The sequence below is a fragment of the Uranotaenia lowii genome, chromosome 1 (assembly GCF_029784155.1).
Source record: "Uranotaenia lowii strain MFRU-FL chromosome 1, ASM2978415v1, whole genome shotgun sequence".
NCBI classification, from domain to species: domain Eukaryota; kingdom Metazoa; phylum Arthropoda; class Insecta; order Diptera; family Culicidae; genus Uranotaenia; species Uranotaenia lowii.
In genome coordinates this window covers 2245684-2267196 of record NC_073691.1, presented here as the reverse complement: position 1 = coordinate 2267196, position 21513 = coordinate 2245684, and the positions used below count along the sequence as shown (strand labels likewise).

The 21513-nt window shown below is 36.1% G+C and overlaps 1 protein-coding gene and 1 long non-coding RNA gene across 2 annotated transcripts; both read right to left on the bottom strand.

Moving 5' to 3' along the window:
• LOC129740101 (uncharacterized) lies at nt 1-9574 on the bottom strand. Its single transcript, XM_055731710.1, has 3 exons — nt 9029-9574; nt 8656-8797; nt 1-197 (listed from the first exon to the last, which is right to left on the bottom strand). The coding sequence occupies exons 1-3, from the start codon at nt 9127-9129 to the stop codon at nt 12-14; spliced, it is 429 nt and encodes a 142-aa protein (XP_055587685.1). The 5' UTR covers nt 9130-9574; the 3' UTR covers nt 1-11.
• LOC129740102 (uncharacterized) lies at nt 3915-4750 on the bottom strand. The gene is made up of 3 exons (XR_008736106.1): nt 4392-4750; nt 4130-4333; nt 3915-4061 (listed from the first exon to the last, which is right to left on the bottom strand). It is a non-coding gene; the product is annotated as an uncharacterized LOC129740102 (long non-coding RNA).
• Nucleotides 9575-21513: the final 11939 nt, after the last annotated feature.

The window sequence follows — 21513 nt, the reverse complement described above, 5'->3', positions numbered from 1 at the left end:
TTTCTTCTAATTTATTTTTTGTTACCTCTTCTGCTACAAGACATTGCGATGTCTGGCGCAAGCTTCTTCTTGTTAAGCAATTCGTCCATTTTCAGGTGTTGATTAAATCCTTGGGATGACAACCACATCATGCGAAATCCATCTTCGGGGTACAATGTTGTGAAGAGATGGCTTGAAGGTTGTTCGAGTTTTCCAAACTTGACGCGAATTCGCCATTATCAGAAGGCAACATGAAAAGAAATACAAAAAGACAAGAGAAAAAAGGAAAAGCAAAATAGGATGTTAGTTCATATCATCTATCAATATATACACACTATTATTTTTTTGGTGTAAATTTATGTCAAATTGGATGCACAAAATTGAAGCATCATTTTTGACGTAAAATTACACTTGAGAAAACAGAAACGATTGAAGACATAAATTGCCGAAGACATAAGTTTACATAAATTAAGATGTAAATTTATGTTATATTGGATGCACAAATGTGAAACATCACATTCGACATAAAATTAGAGCTTTTTTGAAATAAAATTGCGTCCTACTAATTTTTGGAGATATGAACTTTCGGAGAAACATTAATGCATGAATAACTGTTATATTTTAAACTGTTATATTTTTTACATTTTAAATCAACATAATTTGCATGCAGTGCATTATTCAGATGCACCTTTACAATAATCCCGAACTTTTTCGACCCCAAGTCTATAGACCTACTAGCGATAATTTTCTGCATTTACTATCGGTAACAAACAGCTTCGAATTTGGTTCTAATTCGGGAAGTTCGAACGACTGGCGTTGCAGGAAAAGTTGTGATACTAGCACTGAAGTTATCACAGGCTGAACGATGTTGTTGGTATTGGAATTGTTACTGGATCTAGCATAAAAGTCTTCGTGCAAACCATCATCAAAAATTTTCTTTAATTTATGAATGATCATGATAACAGATAAATCTTCCGTTTGAACATAGCCGTCATAACTCGGTTCACGATTCCTCATCTGTTAAAGAGATAAAAACTGTTAGCGTTGCAAGAAAAAAAATCAGCAGTGATAATTATACCTGAGTCATGAAGAGAAGTTAGTCAAACTTATTGATGAAAGCACAAATTAGCATAAACAACAATAAGTGAGAAGCCCATTTATCGTTGCGCATACTGGCAGAGGGATCACTATTTTCGGTACGAGGCAAGCGTCGATCATTAGAGGTCCGGATTTCCTTCTTTGGATATTTTGCTGTTATCATTGCTACCGGTAGAATTTTCCCGTAATTGACCTTTTCCGGTTTCTTGTTTTCAACCCGTGTGATTGACCACCCAGCTTTTCTTTTCAAAATTGGATCAACTTCGATGTAAATTGCGCATCGCAATGTTTGTCGCCGACTTTTGTGTTGTTGGGAGTTGTCATAATGGAACGGGGTACCCATTTGAGCAAAAAGTTTCATCGTACTCGCCACGGAATTACAATCCGACACCGGCATCTCGAACGTTGATTGCAAAATAGAATGATAGTACCTAAACAGTCAGGTCTGGTTGTATCCGATCATCATATCAAAATATGAATGACGACACGGATTTACTGATCTCAATTACTTACTACTGTAACACGGCTCCTGGACACTCTTTTTATAACGTCATCTGGTTCTTGATAAACACGGTCAACACAGATTCTTCGCATTGCAAAATAAGGTAAATCCTGGAAACTTGCGGGTACTTTCATTTTCTTGGATGCGGGCGTCAGAGATCTTCCAGCCCTCATTTTTAAATCCTGTAAACAAAATTGATTCAAAAAAAAATTAAAAGAATAGGAAAATTGTATAGTACTTACGTGAAGCGTTACCTTTTGGCGAGACTTTTTGATATTGGCGAAGATAAATGATCTATTTAGGTTTAACGATACTTAAATATAATCGATCGCAAACCTAGAATCGTTTTGAATTCAAAATTCTTTCAAATAAACTCGCGATGAAATTTGAACTATCGCAAAAAGTAAACAACTGGCCTAGACTTCAAAATACACCCCGAAACAAAATTTGTTATTTGTAATTTTTAACGCCTTTGTTTAGACAAAGCACCTACCTATTTTGGAATATGATAACCAGTGCTGATAAATATCGCTCATGGTCGTCCGACCTTAACAAAGTAATCTATATGAATATCATCTCTTTGAAAATCCTGTCATAAAGCGACGCGATCAAAGCATTCAATGTTTCTGTCATCTTGTTGCTGACAGGAGTTAATGTTGCATGACCTTTGTAGCATGCCAACCCAGCGATCGCGTTTGTTGATTTACAAAAAAAAACCTCGTTTATGAATCGACAGCAAGCAATAAAGTTCGAGCTGTTTTCGGGTCATGGACGAATAAATCTCACCAGGCTAATTCCTAAAGACCGGATCAGGTAAGAAGTGTTCGTTTTTTGTCAATAAAGGTCTAAAAACGAAATTTGGTTTAACAGGAACGTGCAAGTTGGACTAACCTGTAGTAGATATATCCAGATGATTAGTATTCATGTTGGTTGACCATTCAATTTACTTAGTTTTTATTAGAACAACTGTTAGATAAGTCCTTGATAATGTCTTTGTAAAATGCTCCGGTTTATCGGTTCAGATGTCAATACTTTACTATGTTATTTTGAACAGTGCTAAAATGAGTCAAGTTAAAACTATATATGATTATGCCAGTTTAAGAGTGTTTACTGAGAGACGAGTCATGAGTTCTTGAGTGACCAAGAGTGAACTTAAATTTGAGATCTGTTGATAAGCATGTTGTGGTTGTCATTCTAGATTCGAATTTCAAAGCGAAAGGTAATATCAAATTTTGAAATTCGAATCTTGAATGGTCAACCAACATGAATACTAATCATCTGGATATATCTACTACATTCGCTTCCTCCTCCACTCTAATAATGAGCTGAATCATTAGAGTGGAGGAGGAAGCGAATGTAGTAGATATATCCAGATGATTAGTATTCATGTTGGTTGACCATTCAATTTACTGTGTTTACTGAGAGACGAGTCATGAGTTCTTGAGTGACCAAGAGTGAACTTAAATTTGAGATCTGTTGATAAGCATGTTGTGGTTGTCATTCTAGATTCGAATTTCAAAGCGAAAGGTAATATCAAATTTTGAAAGATTTCGTAGTGATTTGGAAATGTTTAAAAAAGGTTTTTAGGATAAAGTGAAATTGAGAAAAAGTGTGTTGAACTGAAGAACGGTTACTACAGTGGTGATTTCGGACAAATTAAAGGTTCGGCTTCGAAGTCCTGCCCTAAACCATTCTTCCTCACTCGCAGTATCCCACGCCTTCCCCATGTCCCGCGGTCAAATCCGCCTTTTGTGACCCGGCTGGTTGAAGCAGCAGCCATCGATTGTTGTGCTTTTTTTTTGTTCTTTTCGATGCGAATTCCGGATTCAGCGTTTTCACTTAGGGCGCTCAATAATGCCCGTTTTTTTTTCTTTTGTTGCATGCTTTCACCTCACGACCCGTTGATGGCCAGTTACGAACCGAAATTATTACTAAAAACTTGGAAAATCAGCTCGGAAAATTCGAATTGCGAGCCAAAAAAAAAAAAAAAACTTAAACAAAAATGCTTAGCTACAAAACAAGTGCACTGTCCGATATTTAAAAATATCATTCTGGCTTTTCTGAAAGTAATTTCCGATTTTACTTGCATCATTTGTTCTCACACTTAATCTTTTCTCCTGTGGTCGGAACGATATTGTCCTGTATTTTCAACAGCTGAAATTACAGGAAAAATCTCGGGACAGAAGAAGTGCTCAGGAAAACAACTGTCAAATGCACCTGTAGGTACGAAACAGTTTCCTCCTGTGGTTTACAGGAAGTTTCAAAATTCTCCTGTAGCCTCGAGAATGCTCCCTCACGAGATTTACATAGAACTTAGGTATTTGTTATGCAGAAAATTAAAAACACCATTTTTTTTTTCAAATTATAACATTATCTTCTTTCCACCTTTATTCATGGTTCGAAGAGAAATGGATTAATTGTAATATTGATTAATAATAATAGTAATATCAATTGAGCCTGGGTGTTCGTTTAAGCATTTTGTCTGAAAAATAAAAACAATTTAGTTAGTCAATTTAGTTTCATGCACATATGAATTATTTAAAAAATTACCTCCTTCAGCCTTTTGATTCAGTTCTTGTAGGTCATTTGGGGTTTCTGGACAAGCAACCTGATAAAGTACTGGAACAACGAATGCAGCAAAGGCCAATTATGTCCTTTTTGTTCGACTTCGAACACCACCAGTGGATCCTCTGGAACAAAAAAGCCTTCGGCAACTCCCGCTGTTTTTGTGGCCGCACTTCATATGCATTTCTTCTACGAAAATGAAAATTATTATTTCGATACGGATAACATACATATGTAGAAAACTTACTGAGCTTTCGATGCTCTGGATTCGATGATGAAAGATTGACAAAAACGAACATGACCGTTCCTTGAAGTTTTCTTCTGGACTTTGTCGTCACCGCTTGAATATTTCTACCACACACGCGGTATCTTACTCAACAGCACAAGATGAAAAAGGATGAAAAATAAAAAGCGCGACAGAAAACGGTTGACAGCTGATACGATCCTACGTAATACAGGACACTTGTTCGAGTTCCTGGGCGTTCGTAGACATTTCATCGCGAATTTCAGGAGATATGAAGCGTCCCGAGATTCGGGTGAGTTCCCACTCGAGTTTCGTATGAATTGAGCAGCTTTCCTGTGATACAGAGAATCATGGTCCCGAGCAGGATAAATGCAATCTTAGTGTGTAGCTTCTATAACCAGGAGTTAAGTAATATTCTTGTTACTAAGTATTATTTTTTCATTTTTCGCGTGTAGCATTAATTGTCCTTAAAAGTAAGGATCTTCAAATTCGGATTGAAAGGTTTATTTGTTCGGCAATGTCATTTGTGATGGCTGTCATTCTGATTTTCGTTTAATTTACAATTCGTTAGCGGCTTGAACTTAGTCTAACTCTAACGATATCTGAACATTTACAGGAGTTTGCACTAGCCATTACCAAATAGGGCAACTCGTTGTGTTTGTTTAGTGTTTCTCTAAATTATTTAAAGATATAACGTTCCCAAAAGATTTGTCATTATATTGGTTGACAAGTTTTATTGTATCTAAGAAGGGCGGAGTTGGAACACTATGTTGAAGGACTTAACTTATTTCTATTATTACTTGAATTTCTCAAGGTTTTCTGTTGAGCACACGCGAGGTTTAATGAGTTGCATATTATTCCTTCTGCACTGTCCATGTCTAGTAACAGGTCAACCGGGTGATCTGCAACAAATTTGTCTTCCTCTTGGGATTGACTGGCACGGAAAAGGAACGTCCACACTTTGGTTGATGTATAGTTCTGGAGTTTGCGGGTTTCTGGCGTCCATAAGTAGACAAGCAGGGCCCGTGTATACCGAAGATTGTCATCTTTCGTTGATAGTGGCACTGTTAACTGGTGTTGTGGAAGTAGAAAACAATAAGTTTGTGTTTCGAAAACATTTAATAAGGACTTACATCTGCAAATGCTTGCCAACTAGGCCTTAGTGTTTTTTGTTTCTGGCGGACAGTGCCCTGAAAAGCTATTCCCGTAATTGCTCCTCCAATCGCTCCCGTCCTTGCCAGTTCGTAACAATAACACAAAAAAAAAGTAAAAGTAAAACGAGCAATCAAATTGTCAACAGTGAGTGACTTTAGATGGCAGTGATGGCAGAAAAACAGTAGTTGAAAATAACGGAGCCAAGGTTCTTAGAAACACAAGGTTCTCCGACATTCACAGTGAAGAGGCGAAAAGTGCGCGGAACACTCAATGAATAAAAATATTCGCTAAGCTGTCCTGTGGTTTATTGAATGGTAATAGTTTTATTAGAATAATGCAAAATCTATTATCAAGTTATTCTAAAGAGAGCTAGAACATAATATGCCACGGCAATCAAAATGTATGTCTCTATCAATGTTTAATTTTTTGTAAACTTTAACTTATTTTACATCTTGTACTGAAATTTATGTGGAAAACAGATTAGAAAATTCAATCACTTTTTTTTATATAGAAAGAAAAATGTTTGTAAGTAAGTTTGAAAATAACAAATCGTGAGAAATCAGCATGAAGGTGAAAAAAAAAACAAATAATATATTAATGATTCAGCTCATTATTAGAGTGGAGGAGGAAGCGAATGTAGTAGATATATCCAGATGATTAGTATTCATGTTGGTTGACCATTCAATTTACTTAGTTTTTATTAGAACAACTGTTAGATAAGTCCTTGATAATGTCTTTGTAAAATGCTCCGGTTTATCGGTTCAGATGTCAATACTTTACTATGTTATTTTGAACAGTGCTAAAATGAGTCAAGTTAAAACTATATATGATTATGCCAGTTTAAGAGTGTTTACTGAGAGACGAGTCATGAGTTCTTGAGTGACCAAGAGTGAACTTAAATTTGAGATCTGTTGATAAGCATGTTGTGGTTGTCATTCTAGATTCGAATTTCAAAGCGAAAGGTAATATCAAATTTTGAAAGATTTCGTAGTGATTTGGAAATGTTTAAAAAAGGTTTTTAGGATAAAGTGAAATTGAGAAAAAGTGTGTTGAACTGAAGAACGGTTACTACATAACCGTCGGCCATCTAGCATCGACAAATTTTCCTCGGAACCGCGTCATATTTTCTGACTTCAAGGAAACGTCTGTTTTTGAATTCAAGAAGCTTCCAGTTGGTTTGGAAATAGAAAACCCACTCTAGTCCGGATTCAGGTATTATCCGGCAACTCGGATAATCAAGCTCGCTGATCCTGTTCCGATTGTCATCGAGTAGTTCAGAGCATCAACCACTCCCGTCGATTTACCAGGTCTTCCAAAATGAAAATCTTCCACCATTTTCCGGAAGAGTTTATTCCGGAAGAGATCCAATATAGATCGGCACTTGGCAAATTGTTATCACTGGGTGTGGTGAAGCATTTTAAAAAATTTTGTAAAAAATAAACGTTTTGTTTCGTGGGTCAATTTCAGTATTTTACTTAGTTGATTGAACAACAAAAATATCCCCTCGTTTGATTCCGATGATCTCTTTTAAATTTTATTTTGATTGTATTGATTTTTTATCGATGGTATGCGCAGTTAAATTCAAAATCATATTAACTAAAACCAAGATTTCAAGTCGAACTGAATGCCTAAATTCCTTTAATCCATAAAAAAAAATGCTAGGAAAAGCTTAGTCGACAGACAACGTAAATAATTGACCATCATGCTAGCTTGGATGTCAGTCATTTGAAAATGTCGTGATATCCGACTATATGTAACAGTGATATGATACATATGTAGCATGACAAGGATATTTAGGAGCGTATCAATATCACGTGACATTGTATGTTTAATGGTTACCGTTTGCCTGCTCTGATGATAACAAAATTTGTTTTGTTTTTCTTGTTAGAGCAAATTCACTCGTATTGAAAGAAATTTTGATACTTCAAGAACATTTTGAAAATTTTATAATGTCAATTTTTTTTCAAGATCTGCGACCGTCAATTTCTGTTGTTGTTGTTGTGTTTTGATTTTATTAGCACATATCGCCAATCAATTTTCTTTACAACACTATGTCTATTTTCGCATGCTGTGATGCAAAAATAGTTGGATTCATATCAGATACGCCTGAAATAGAAACAGTATTGTAACAAAAATTTACGGCATCAGATCTTGAAAATTGTTTTGCATTGTAAAATTTTCAAAATGTGCAGTAAATGTCAGAATTTCTACCACTTTCTTCCGACACGAGTGAACTTGCTCGTGAATAGCACGTATACCAACAGGCGGTTAAACTGTCTAGTATTTATGTTCTTGACTAAATAAAGTGGCTTGGCTTTCGTCGTGATGCTGTCTATGTAAAGGCGTTTAAAATTATCATTTCGGGCCAATGGATATGAAAAAAATTGCATAAAATTATTTCGAACCGGTAAAGTGCAATTTCAATCGAGCATTATTTTAAAGATTTCTCAGCTTTGATAGAGAAAATCGAACCAAATACAATAAAATATTCCTTAACATCCTCTTCAAAAGTTAGGTACCGATAGGTACCGGGACGTTGTCTTCGACAAACACCTACGAAATATGAGCCAACATGGGTCAAGGTCACTTGTTTCACCTGACAAGCATTTTCCTGATTTAAAAACGTTGGCATATTTCCCACTGATTTCGGAAATTAGTTAACGTTGTGTTGAGTATCTGCAAATTTGTTGTTCAGCTTCTCCGAAATTAATCAGCGACCGAAAAGTGTCCTGATATTCAAAAGCAGTTACTAGGTTCTCGATTTATTCGGAACTATTTAGGTATAGTCCATTCACCAATTTCGATTGAATCAGCTGTAAGATAATTTTGTAGTTAAGAAAACATTGCCGTTCGACTTACTGTTGACATTATTGTTCTCCGGATTGCTTCCCTATTAAAGCAATTAAATTTCTGTGTGATAGGTAGTGCTAAATCAAAACGATTTTTTTTCCATTACTTGTTGAATTGTTTTAAAGGCAACAACTTTCAGTTACACGTAATTATCAATATTTTTTTTGTGTTTATAGATTGGATGAACAAGAATTAAAATTTAAATCTTGAAAAAGATCAGTTTAATAAGTAAATAGTAAATAATTGTGACAACGGTACTCACCTTGCTTTCCTTTTGAAGTATAACACCGAAAATTGATGAAAAGTAATCCAAGTGAAGCCACCACCTCTGAGCGTGCCTGGGATCCGGATCTGGATACCGTACCGTGTGGACATTTCCTTGGAATTCGATGGATCGATGTTTTCTATGGGGACGATAACGGGTTAGAAAATTATATTGATAAAACTTGATTATTTAGAACTCAATCAATCAAACATTTTCGAAATTTGTTTCTTGAATTGATCCACAAGAATTAAAATTTCAATCTTGAAAAAGATCATTTTAATAAGTAAATAGTAAATAATTGTGACATTGCTTCCCTTTTGAAGGATCACACTGAAAACTGATTAAAAGTAATCCAAGGGAAGCCACCCACCTTAGAGCGTGTCCGGGATCCGGATCCGGATACGATGTCCGGGATAGCATTCCACCAGAGCCTGTACAGTGTGGACATTTCTTTGGAAGCTTTGTTTGCATGGTTCGATGTTTTCTATGGGGACAATTAAGGGTTAGAAAATGATATAAATAAAACTTGATTATTTAGAATTCAATCAATCAAACATACCTCGCTTTTTATTAAATTATCGCCGGACAATGGCTTCTTCTACATACCGCTAAAAGCATTTCTGAAAAGAAACAGCGGAAACGGCAGAAACAGAACTGCGACCAAATTTCACAACACAATTCACTACAATCACGCACCAAAACGAAACACGCACCCATATTGCTGCGATTGAAAACTGCCTGTGTTTCGTTTTGTTCATGCAGCACTGCGATAAATATCGTCTGTTTTCGAGCAATCGAGCAGGCGGATGGAAATCGAGCCGATAACCGACCGAATTCTAACCGCTAGAATTCGAGTACCGCCATGTCTGTTTTGCAATCGGCCCGATTGAGCAAACGTTCCTGACAGGGGCGTTTCGAAATCTGCAGATGAACTCGGATGAATTTTCTTACACGCTAAAGATTGTTTCTTGCAAAATGGGATGTTGAAATTTGAGTAAATTCTTATTGAGAAAAAGTATCCATTGAACTTGCATAATTCCATTCATTGTACATATTTCAAATGGATTTTCCATCGAAATTTTGTTCAGTACTGATAATCATTTACATGAATACCATAAGACACGTGTATTATGGGTAGAAAGTGAAATAAAAAACTTAATCTGAAACACCAAAAATGAAACATTATTTTTCACATCTGCCGTGATTTCCTCACACATTGTTCCAAAGAAGTGAAATGACTTCTCATAGGATTGTTAACAGAACAACACACTTTAAAATAAATCCTTGATATTTAAAATTCAGAATGATTGAATAAGAAATCTTAATCTCTGTTGCATTTAAGCTTATAGCTAAGTTATTAGTCCTAAAAATATTTCACGATACGAGCGATTGGCAAACTAACACATAAAAACCCATCCCCATATAGAGAAAAATCAGCGTGTTGTTATTATTAAACCAAAATTGGTTAAAATACGACAAGCGTGAAATTTTATGTCAAGAGCACCCAAAAATGAGGAAAGGAAACGCAGCGTGCAACAAGAGCTGTCAAACGGGCCACGCGGAACAGATCCGCCATTTCGTTCCTAGCACCGTCGTGAACAGACGGAAAAAGTGCCGCTAAAAAGAAAAAAAATGGGGAAGTGTGGGTGTGTCTTGCCATAATCCTTTGTAGCCATCATTTTCATTCATGTGGCATCGCCCACGAAAAGCCTCTTCAATAAATGGCGCCCAACAAAAACGAACCGCTTAAGTTTTGTTTGGGAAAAATAAAATATCATTTGTATTTGTGATGATATTAGTATGTTTTGATTGTAACAGTAATTTAGTTAAACCTACTGTTATGTTATTATTATTATCGCTCAATTTTTGTATCGTATCGTAATTTTGTAATCTGTAAGTCCACATTTGTCTGGTTTTTTGATCCTAATAAACCTAATAAAGAATGATGAATAAACAAATTGATTTGTATCATCTTAATGATGAGGAGATGGAATATGAATTGGCCTTGCGCCATGTTTCAAATCTAGCCCCATGCTCTAGAAGAGCTAGGGTTGTCAAGTTAAAAGCTCTTGTCCAAGAGGACACCCTTAGAGACACCATCTATGTTAATTCAGAACACGTAATGTCGCCGGAGTTGAACATCGAGGTCTGCCAGAGGGCAGTGGTAGAATTGAGAAATCATGTTGATTTAGCCACGCAGAATAGAAATGCCGATCAAATGGCTTGCGCGAAATCGAGATTGCTTCATTACCGGCAAAGATTATCACTGATTCCAGTGGTCGCGAATTTAGAGGAAACGCGTAGGGTCGTGTGAGAGCTTGTAGAGACGCTGCTAGCTCAGATAGAGTGCGTGAACAGTGCAGTCAATATGGTGCTAAGTGAAACGGAAAACACTAGTCTTTCTACTAGTGTCCCGACCATCCAGGCAGAGAACAGTAGCAGTAGGGATGCCTGCGATGCGTTGACGATTCCACCGAGGCCACAAGCAGCCGGAAATGATGAAGGAGCACGAGCACGGATGCAAGAAGCGGATGTTGAGCCGTCTTCTCTTCCGTTCCAAGGAGGCAGACAAGGACAGAGGGACTCGGAGGAAGTAATCATCCGGAGGTCGGGTAGTTCGGCTGGTCTAGCTGCTGTGAACGTTCTGGACGAACTGCGGCTCGACATTCAACAACGACAAAGAAGGCAGCAGCAATTGAACGACAGCTTTACAAACCGAAGTGGTAGCAACTACGACAGGCGGATGCAGAAGGCGATTCACAATTGGCCTTTCAAGTTCCGAGGCGAAAAGGACACCACGTCCCTCAACATTTTCCTAGACCGAGTGGAGACATTTGCCAGATCAGAGGGAATCGACGATCAGACACTTCTGGCTTCCATAAAGCACCTGTTGCTGGAAGACGCCCTAGACTGGTACTCCAGAGCACTTGCCCAACGTCGCCTGTATTCCTGGCAAGCATTTAAACAAGAAATTCGACGTGAATTCCTGCCTAGTGGATACGCTCAGATCCTTAGGTTAGAAGCCAGCTTTCGTTTTCAAGGTGCCAACGAAACGTTCGATAAGTTCTTCCGTGACATCTCTACACTATTCCGCTTCATCGATCCACCACTTACGGAAGAGGAGAAGTTGTTCATGTAGAGAATATATGCAGATAGATAGAATGAAGAAAAATATAATACAAGAGAAATTAAAAAATATATAAAAGCCAAGTTGGGAAGGAATACATTAATAATTATTTAGAGTGCACATAAGTTCAGAATCCATCTACTATGTTCGAATCTATTTCGAATTAGAGAAAGAGAAAGAAAGCATGAGGAGAATGTTAAGAAGTTTAGAGGAGAGAAAGAGAGGCCGAATCGGATTGGAAGTCAGTTAGAAAAGTGTTGTTAATAAGCACAGATCGTTTTCTAGAATCGCGTTTAGTAAAATTTTGTAAATGTTTGAAAGGTCATAATGACAAGTAAAATGATTTAGAACTACCAGTCACGACAATGGCGCAGTTGGTGGGCGTACAAGAACATTTAAGGTATGTTTTAAGTGGTGGTTAATTTTAACTGGATGAAAATATATTTTTCGAATTCATTCTTTTAACAAAATGGCGTCATCTGAAAATATAGGCGTCTCTTGTATGAAACTGCTTGTTGTAGAAGTTTTTGAGCAATGATGAACTAAATTATCGGTTTTTGAAAGTTATACGCACAAATAATCTTTCTTCAGTAAGCTTAGTTGTGGGGTCCAGATGTAATGATCCGGATGGAAATAAAGTACAATGAAGTCTGAATTGAGTTACGAATAAAAGAAAAATTAAAGTATAAAAAAAAACCACTACAATGACCACCAGCTTATGGAGGGTGCAATCGATGTAAAATGTTTGAAAAGGAATTCACGTTCCAAATGAAAATTTTTCAATAGAAAGTAATTTATCTAATCTGTTTTCAGGTGAATGTTAGATAGAGTTGGAAACAAAAAAGGAATTCCTGTTCAGGGTGAGAAAAGTCCTTAACAGTTAAAACGAAAAATTGAAGTCCTGTTCAGGGTGAATAACAGTCCCTAACAGGTAAAGTTAATTAAAAATGAAGTCCTGTTCAGGGTGAATAAAAGTCCCTGACAGGTTAAGACAAAAAAAAATGAAGTCCTGTTCAGGGTGGATAAAAGTCCCTGAAAGGTTAAATTAATTAAACCGCAGTCCTGTCCAGGGTTAATAACAGTCCCTAACAGGTTAAGACAAAAAGAAATGAAGTCCTGTTCAGGGTGGATAAAAGTCCCTGACAGGTTAAGTTAATTAAAACTGAAGTTCTGTTCAGGGTGGATAAAAGTCCCTGTAAGGTTAGAACAAAAGAAAAAATGAAGTCCTGGTGAGGGTGAATAACAGTCCCTAACAGGTTAAGAAAAAAAATACTGACCAGGGTTAATTACGGACCCTAACTGTTCAAGTAAAAAATAAAATAAACAAATATTAAAGTCCTGATCAGGGTGGATGAAAGTCCCTGACAGGTAATGTTAAAAAAAAGGAAGATTTGAAATAAGAAAAAGAAAAGATTAAAAAGAATTGAGCGAAAATAAGGTTAAAAAAAGTAAGAATAGCTAGAAGATAAGGCTTATCTAAGTTGAAGAAAAGATAAGAAAAGAATATGATAAAGGAGAAGGGAAAAATAAAATGATTAGGTAACAAAAGGATAATATAAAAAAAAGATTATCAGTTTAAAGAAAAATCGAATGTAAGATCATCGATGAACCCTGAATCATCAAAAGTTTGAAGTTAAGAAGCTGGAAAACGAGACAAGAGGAGATTATAAGATGAGAAATTGGACATGTCATAAATTATATTACAAGTAGACTTAGTTCATCAGTATGCAAAACGAAGACATTAAAAATTAAGAAAGCAAAAATGATCTGAAAAAATTAGAAATGGGATGAAGCAGTTAAAGTTAAAAAAAAAAAACCATGATGATAAGATGATGAAAAAAACAATAGAAGATCAGAAGATGGAAATTTGGGGAGACGAATGTAAGTACTAAAAACTATGAGACGATCAGACGATAAAAACAAAGGAAACCAATATAAATAATTTGAAATTGAATAAAATGCTGGAGTGATAGGACAAAGATAAGATCTGAGGATGAGAAAGAAAAGGTGAATTGAGATGTAATAGATGAATCGATGAGAACAAAAAAAAATCGATCCACTATAAAATAAAAAAAAGGTTGGATAAAGAGACATAAAAAAGTAGAGTGTTAAAAAAAAAAAAAATGATTTAGTGAGGAATCATAAAATCATATAGACATAAGGTAACAAAACGATTCAATTAAAAATTTAAAGGCAGAAAAGAAAACACAAGAAAAAAAACTTTAGAAAACAAGTTGATAATACAAGAAGAAAAGAAAATGAGATATGGGATATGACAGATGAAACGATGAGAATATAGGAGACATGAATAGAAAGGCAACAAAACAAATTAATAAGAAAACGAGAATCTAAAAAAAAAAAAAAAAAAAAACAACAAAATCAGAAAACAATATAAGCAGCAAATGAGAGGAGATATGACAGATGAAATGATGAGAATATAAAAGTCGAAAACAGGATGATGACAGGATGAAGCAATAGGACAGGTGAAGCATTTAGATGATAACATAAAATAACGATAAGAGGAGAGCTTAGTCCCGAAAATAAACAATACCTTAAAAAAAAGACTGAGCAATAAAAAGACATAAAATAAATTCATATCAGTTTCGAAGAAAAAAACGGTCAGCCACATTTGGAAAGAAAAAGTTTATCCTAATGTTGTAAATTTTTAAGCAAATTAAGTTTATTTAATCAAACGACAAAAAAAAATAAATTCATATCAGTTTCGAAGGAAAAACCGACAATAAGGCTTCGAGAAACAGAAAATTAAAAAAAAAAAGAAAGGAAAATTTAAAAAATTGGAGAAAGTTAAAGAAAATAAGAAATTGATATTTGTTCCAGCCTAATTGAGAAAAGAAAAACGATGAGAATCCTTATTGGATGTTACAATGTTACTATATACTTTAATGTTCATGAAAGGCTCACAGGAGTTGAAGAAAATCTTAGTATATAGTACTTAACTAAATTCAGAAATCATTGTTGAATTTACAAGAACAGTAGTTGGTAAGACTCCAGATTAAAATAGATCAATCGAATTTTGACATGGATAACGCATTCGAGATTTACAATCATATTTTGAAATATGGAAATTATTTTTTTAAATTGTCATAGATACATGAAAATTGTGATAAAAAGTTTTTATTGTTGGGCATGCCACTTGCATTTGACTTGATTAGAATTTATTGTAGAAGAAGTTTAACGAGAAAATTAACGAAACCGGCAGCTAAAAAAATGTTTACTGGATTGTGTATTATTTTAATTGTAATCTGTCTTTGAACTCTGACGTTTCGATCGAATAAGATTTTGCAAAACAAATCAAAATCTAGACCTTGCATCTGGATCTGAAATAAGAGTCATAAAACTTTATAAAATATCAAAATTTATGTGCAAGAACTTAAATTTGAATGTGATTACCAAAAGAAAAGGATGGCCGAGGCTTTAATAAGAAGTTCTAGATTGAAATCTAGGTCTGGTGTGTTTTGGAGTTACTTTCAATTAAATTGAAAAATTGAAACTAAAAGTAAAGTTTGATATTGAATATTTACTAACGTGAAATATTGAAATGAAGAGAATATAAAAGTCGTAAACAAAAAGATCATTAAATGACAGGATGAAGATATAAGAAGAAAATAAAATGAATAAGCAATGGGACAGATTAAGCATAAAATGATAACATAAGATAACGATAATTGGAGAGCTTAGTCCCGAAAATACAATACCTTAACAAAAGGCTGAGCAATAAAAAGACAAAAAAAAATCAAAAAAAGAAGGGTTCATGATAAAAAGATGACAAAAAAAAAATTATCGGCCGTTGGTAAGAAAAAGTTTTTCTTCATGGTGGAAATTTTTTAGCATATTAAGTTTATTTAATCAAAAAACTAAAAAAAAAAACATCAGTTTAGAAGGAAAAACCGTCAGCCACGACAATAAGGCTTCGAGAAAGTGAAAATAAATAAAAAAAGAGGAAAATTAGAAAAATTTGACAAAGTTAAAGAAAATAAGGATAACTAGATGAGACTGGAGATAAAAAAAAATGTGACGATAAAAAGAACAGAAGATTATCATTTAGAAAAAAATGATAAGAATCCTTATTGGATGTAATAATGTTACTATATATTTTAATGATCATTTAAGGCTCACAGGAGTTGAAGAAAATCTTAGTATATAGTGCTTAACTAAATTCGGAAATCATTGTTGAATTTACAAGAGTACAATTCAATCTTAGTACGACTCCAGATCAAAATAGATCAAACGAATTTGGACATGAGTAACGCATTTGCAGATTTACAATCATATTTTGAAGTATGGAAATTAAATTATTCAATTGTCATTGATACAGCATATTCCATGAAAATTGTGATAAAAAGTTTTTATTGTTGTGCATGCCATTAGCATTTGACTTGATTAGAATTTATTCCAGAAGATGCTCAACGAGAAAATTAACTGGCAGCCAAAAAAAAAATAATGTTTACTGAATTGTATATTATTCTTATCGTAATCTTTTTTTTTTTAAATTCTGACGTTTCGATCGAATAAGATTTTGCCGAACAAATCTAAATCTAGACCTTGCATCTGAATCTAAAATTAGAGCCGTAAAATTATATTTATAAAAAATCAAAATTTATGTGCAAGAACTTTTAATGTGATTACCAAAAGAAAAGGATGACCGAGGCTTTAATAGGAAGTTATAGATTGAAATCTAGGTCTGGTGTTTTTTTGGAGTTATTTTCAATTAAATTGAAGAATTGAAACTAAAAGTAAAGTTTGATATTGGATATTGGCTAACGTGAAATATATTTATCATGATTGTATCGCTAAGTGTTTGGAGAAAAAGTATATCGATGTGGTAAAGAATGCTTTTAAAATATAATCAATAACCGATGATCAAATAGAAAATAGAATGTGAGTCGTCCTGTAACTTTATAAGATTTTGAAGTCGGATTGTGTATACGAATAGCTATGTAAAGAACTCGGTAATCTTTGGAATCTAAGGTTTTGAATGTAAGTTTTCAGGTTTCACTCCAGCCCACAGAAGTATGAACAGATTTGCTTTCTAATCGGAATGAATGACTCAAGATAGTGGGTTGAAATTCATTAGATTATTCTTAAAGTATTAATTAAGCTTACTTACCCCAGAACTAAAGATAGCTAGATTCTTCCCGAAAAGTACATTGCGTTTCTGAAAATATTCCAAATCTATTGACGGACATGCTCGTGACAGGAAAGTCGGAGAAATTCGAAGCAGTTCTATTGCCGGTGGAGAGACTAAAATAAAAGAAAATTTAGGATATGAACCAGATGGAAAATCTTACTGATTAGATGTGTCGTCCGTCCGATATGGTGTCGTTCAACTTCAATCTTTCTAATGTTTGTTTTGCTTTACAAATAACAATGCAGGGCAGCATTCAGGGCGGAATGATTTTCGAAATTCGATCATTACACACTAAATCAAATAACCTCACATTCTGGTTCTTATAAAGCTTCTTTATAAAGATTGGAGAATATGAAAAAGCGACTCTTGAATATGTACGTAGTTGATGAAAAGTATCACAGATTGCATTGGCGTTCTAATTCAACCTTGTGATTGCAATGTTCCGTGTATTGAGTAAGCAAAACTAGGCGATAAAATCATAAATCCTCATATGATTTCTAGCATCAACTGTCATTTGAAAAATTAATTTAAAATAAAATAGAGAGTATTTTAAAAATTAGAGTTTATATGCATAAACTGTTTTTAAAAGAATAAAATAGAAGGCCTTGCACTATAATAGTAACTCACATGTCGGGAACATTGTAAATTTTGTGTTTTCAATTTATTTATGGAACCTTTTATTTAAACAAAGAAGTTTGTTTTCAAGGTAGGGAGGAGATGATGCGAGAAATAAGGTAAAAGGTGCGGAACAAAATAGCCCCTCTTGCAGGTTATTATTTAGAGTTGAAATTCTTAAATTTAAGTAAAATTATTTCTAGACATAAAAAAAAAGTGTTCGTAAGAATTAAGTTGATTATCCTTAACGTGCATAAGAATTCATTTAATTCATTCAGTAAATTTATGTTGATATAAAAAAAAAATCATATTTTTAATGACGAATCTGTGTTATAGGTTGTGATTTGTACATTTCATGTAGTAACTAAAGTGGGTGTTGTAGTGAATAGAAGTAACGAATATAAAGATTGAATCTAATAGGTAAAATAAAAGCAGATTGATATATTAGATTAGTGGAATATATTAACGAAACAGGAAAGAAAATCATATTAAATATATTTGTAAATGAACCTTATCCGGTTAATGAAAAAGTTGTGATGATTTATATCAGTGTAGATGATTGAAATGAACTAGCTGAAAATTAATGAAAATAAACTATTTTGATTATCAGAGTGTATGAGAAGAGTATAAAATAAGAGAGTGAGTGTTTGATAGGTGTGAGAAATTGGAAAAATGAATAGGGAATTCAGTTTGAACAAAGATTAAGATAGGAACGGCTGTGTTGATACAAAGATGGCGAATTTCATAAAAACAATTTAGAGAAATTCGGAGTTAAAAGTGTCGATCGGTTACGACAGGTGTATTGATTTTAATTGCACGAATTATCCGGAAAGAATTTTAATATCCGTTAATATTTTAGTGTATCTTTTGAAACATAATGCTTATCGCACCAAATAAAAGACATGCTTATGTAATTGTTATCAATTTCAAATTCGCAGTAGGGGTGAGGGCGAATGTAGAGAATATATGCAGATAGATAGAATGAAGAAAAATATAATACAAGAGAAATTAAAAAATATATAAAAGCCAAGTTGGGAAGGAATACATTAATAATTATTTAGAGTGCACATAAGTTCAGAATCCATCTACTATGTTCGAATCTATTTCGAATTAGAGAAAGAGAAAGAAAGCATGAGGAGAATGTTAAGAAGTTTAGAGGAGAGAAAGAGAGGCCGAATCGGATTGGAAGTCAGTTAGAAAAGAGTTGTTAATAAGCACAGATCGTTTTCTAGAATCGCGTTTAGTAAAATTTTGTAAATGTTTGAAAGGTCATAATGACAAGTAAAATGATTTAGAACTACCAGTCACGACAGTTCATAGTCAAGAAAAATATGAACATGGACTATGCAACAATAGTAACAGCCGCTCAGCCAAAGACACTGATGGATCTGGTCAACGTCTGCAGCAACTTCGACGAAACAAGGCTATTGCTGAACCAGCAGCGCAGAATTCCAATTCCGCACAACCACTTACTAGAACCGAACTTCGCAACACCAGCAACAACAAGTCGGTCGCAGCAACACCAGCAGCAGCGTTTCGGGAGATTGCAAGCAGTGGAGGCGGACGAGCAGTTGTACGGAGCCACATCATACTCAGCACCATCGCATCGGCTTCCAATACAACAGCCACGCTTCAACAGAGTACATGCGGTGGAGAACGAGGCCCAGCAAGGTGCGGCTTCAACGTCAGCTATCCAAACTGAAGCAGATCTAGTGGATCCAGAAGAAGCAAACGGTTTGCAAGGGGACTTCAACCAGCTGTACGAGCAAGTTTGTGCCATGAAGCTTCAACTGGAGCGCAGATCGAATCGTTTCAATACAGGACTACAGCAGCAACACTCTCAACAACGACCGGAACAGCGTCAGCAACCGCCTACAATTTCGGCAGCTCAGAACAATTTGGTGAATCGGCAAGGCAGTCAAGCGGAGAACTATCGAATACAACATCCGTTGCAACAGCAAGCTAAATGGGCGCCGCGGCAGCAGCTTCAACAACAGCAGCAGCCTCAACAGCAGCAGCTTCAACAACAGCAGCCTCAACGGCAATTCCAACAGCACTATCAACCACAGCTCCAGAACCAGCAGCTTCAGCAAGCAGGCAGCAACATGTACGATCTAGATCCTGTTCAGCATACAGCGTACCGCCCAGCGCTTTGCTGGAACTGTGATGAGGAGGGGCATAGGTTTCCGGATTGCACGAAGGCACAGGCAATTCTCTTTTGCTACAGATGCGGTCGAAAAGGTTACACGTTACGCAGCTGTCTTGTTTGTAACAGCGAAGCGGAAAACGCCGCAGCGAGGAGGTGGTAGATGAAGGGCCAGATTCTTCGCAACACAGCTATCAACCTTCAATACCTCCCGATTTACAAGACATCAACTCTATCATTATCAATCCCGGACATGACAATCGTCCGCACGCCGTTCTGGACGTTCTTGGAAAGAAAGTTACAGCTTTGTTGGACAGTGGTGCAAACTGTTCTTTGTTAGGTGGCAGTAAAGCACAGATCGTAGAAGAGCTTGGACTGCGAAAAGAAGCACTGAACGGTGGGATCAAGACAGCGGATGGAACGCCACACCAGATCAATCACTTCACACGTCTGCCAATATCGTACAACAATCGAAGCGAAATTTTGCCGGTTCTACTCGTGCCTAGCTTGCCAGATTGCGCTATCATGGGCATGAACTTCTGGCAAACGTTTGGCGTCAAGGCAGTGTGCTTCTCGATAATGAACAATGAAATTGAACAAGATGCAGAACCGATGAAGGCGCTTTCACCAGAACAGCAAAAGCGACTAGACCAAGTGGTACACATATTTCCGAAGGCAGAAGATGGTAAACTAGGTAGGACGCAGATCTACGAACATCAAATCGACGTCGGAAATGCGCCACCAAGGAAACAACGGTACTACCCAATGTCGCAGTACGTCCTAGCGGAAGTTAACAAAGAAGTCGACCGAATGCTATCCCTAGACGTGATCGAAGAAGCAGTGTTCTCACCGTGGAACAATCCACTGGTAGCGGTGAAGAAGAAAGATGGCAGATACCGGGTATGTTTAGACGCAAGACACCTGAACTCGATCATGGTGAACGAAGGTTATCCGATACCGCAGATCTCCGCAATCATCAATAACCTCGGAGGATGCTCGTACATATCTTCAATTGACTTGAAGGATGCCTTCTGGCAAATGCCGCTCCAACAAAAGTCACGACCCTTAACAGCATTCACTGTACCATCCCGTGGTCACTACCAATTTAAGGTTGTTCCTTTTGGCATCTGTACGGCAAGTCAAGGACTCGCAAGACTAATGACACATCTTTTCGCGGACATGGAGCCATTCGTCTTTCATTATTTGGACGACATTATTATCTGCTCCAAAACGTTTGACGAACACATAGCAATTCTTCAAGAAGTGGCAACCAGACTACGTCAGGCGAATCTCACCATTTCTCCGGAAAAATCCAAGTTCTGTCGCCAACGCATAAAATATTTGGGCTACGTTCTCAGTGAAGGAGGATGGAGGGTCGACGAGGAAAAGGTGGAGAGCATCGTCAAATTTCCAGTTCCAAGTACACGAAAGGAAGTTCAAAGATTCCTAGGCTTATGCGGATGGTATCGACGCTTCATTCCAGAGTTCTCACAAATCGCTGCACCAATCACGGAGCTCACGAAAGCCAAGATCAAATTTCGATGGACAACAGCAGCAGAAGAAGCTTTTCTCAAACTCAAGTCAGCTCTAGTCACCGCTCCAGTACTTGCGATGCCGGACTACACAAAACCGTTCTCAATAGCATGCGACGCTAGCGATGTCGCGATTGGTGCTGTATTGACGCAGGACATCGAGGGAGAAGAACACCCGATCAGTTATTTTTCCCAGAAGCTATCTTCGTCGGAGCGAAAATACACAGTCACAGAAAAAGAGTGCTTAGCAGTTATTCGTGCGATAGAAAAGTTCCGTGGGTATGTA

What these genes read in the sequence shown, in the direction of transcription:
- LOC129740101 (XM_055731710.1), bottom strand. Translation starts at nt 9,129, where the DNA reads ATGCAAACAAAGCTTCCAAAGAAATGTCCACACTGTACAGGCTCTGGT. An exon ending in GATCCCGGACACGCTCTAAG is followed by an intron (nt 8,798 to 9,028) that starts GTGGGTGGCTTC and finishes TCGTCCCCATAG; the next exon opens with AAAACATCGATCCATCGAAT. An exon ending in TACTTCAAAAGGAAAGCAAG is followed by an intron (nt 198 to 8,655) that starts GTGAGTACCGTT and finishes ATTCGCGTCAAG; the next exon opens with TTTGGAAAACTCGAACAACC.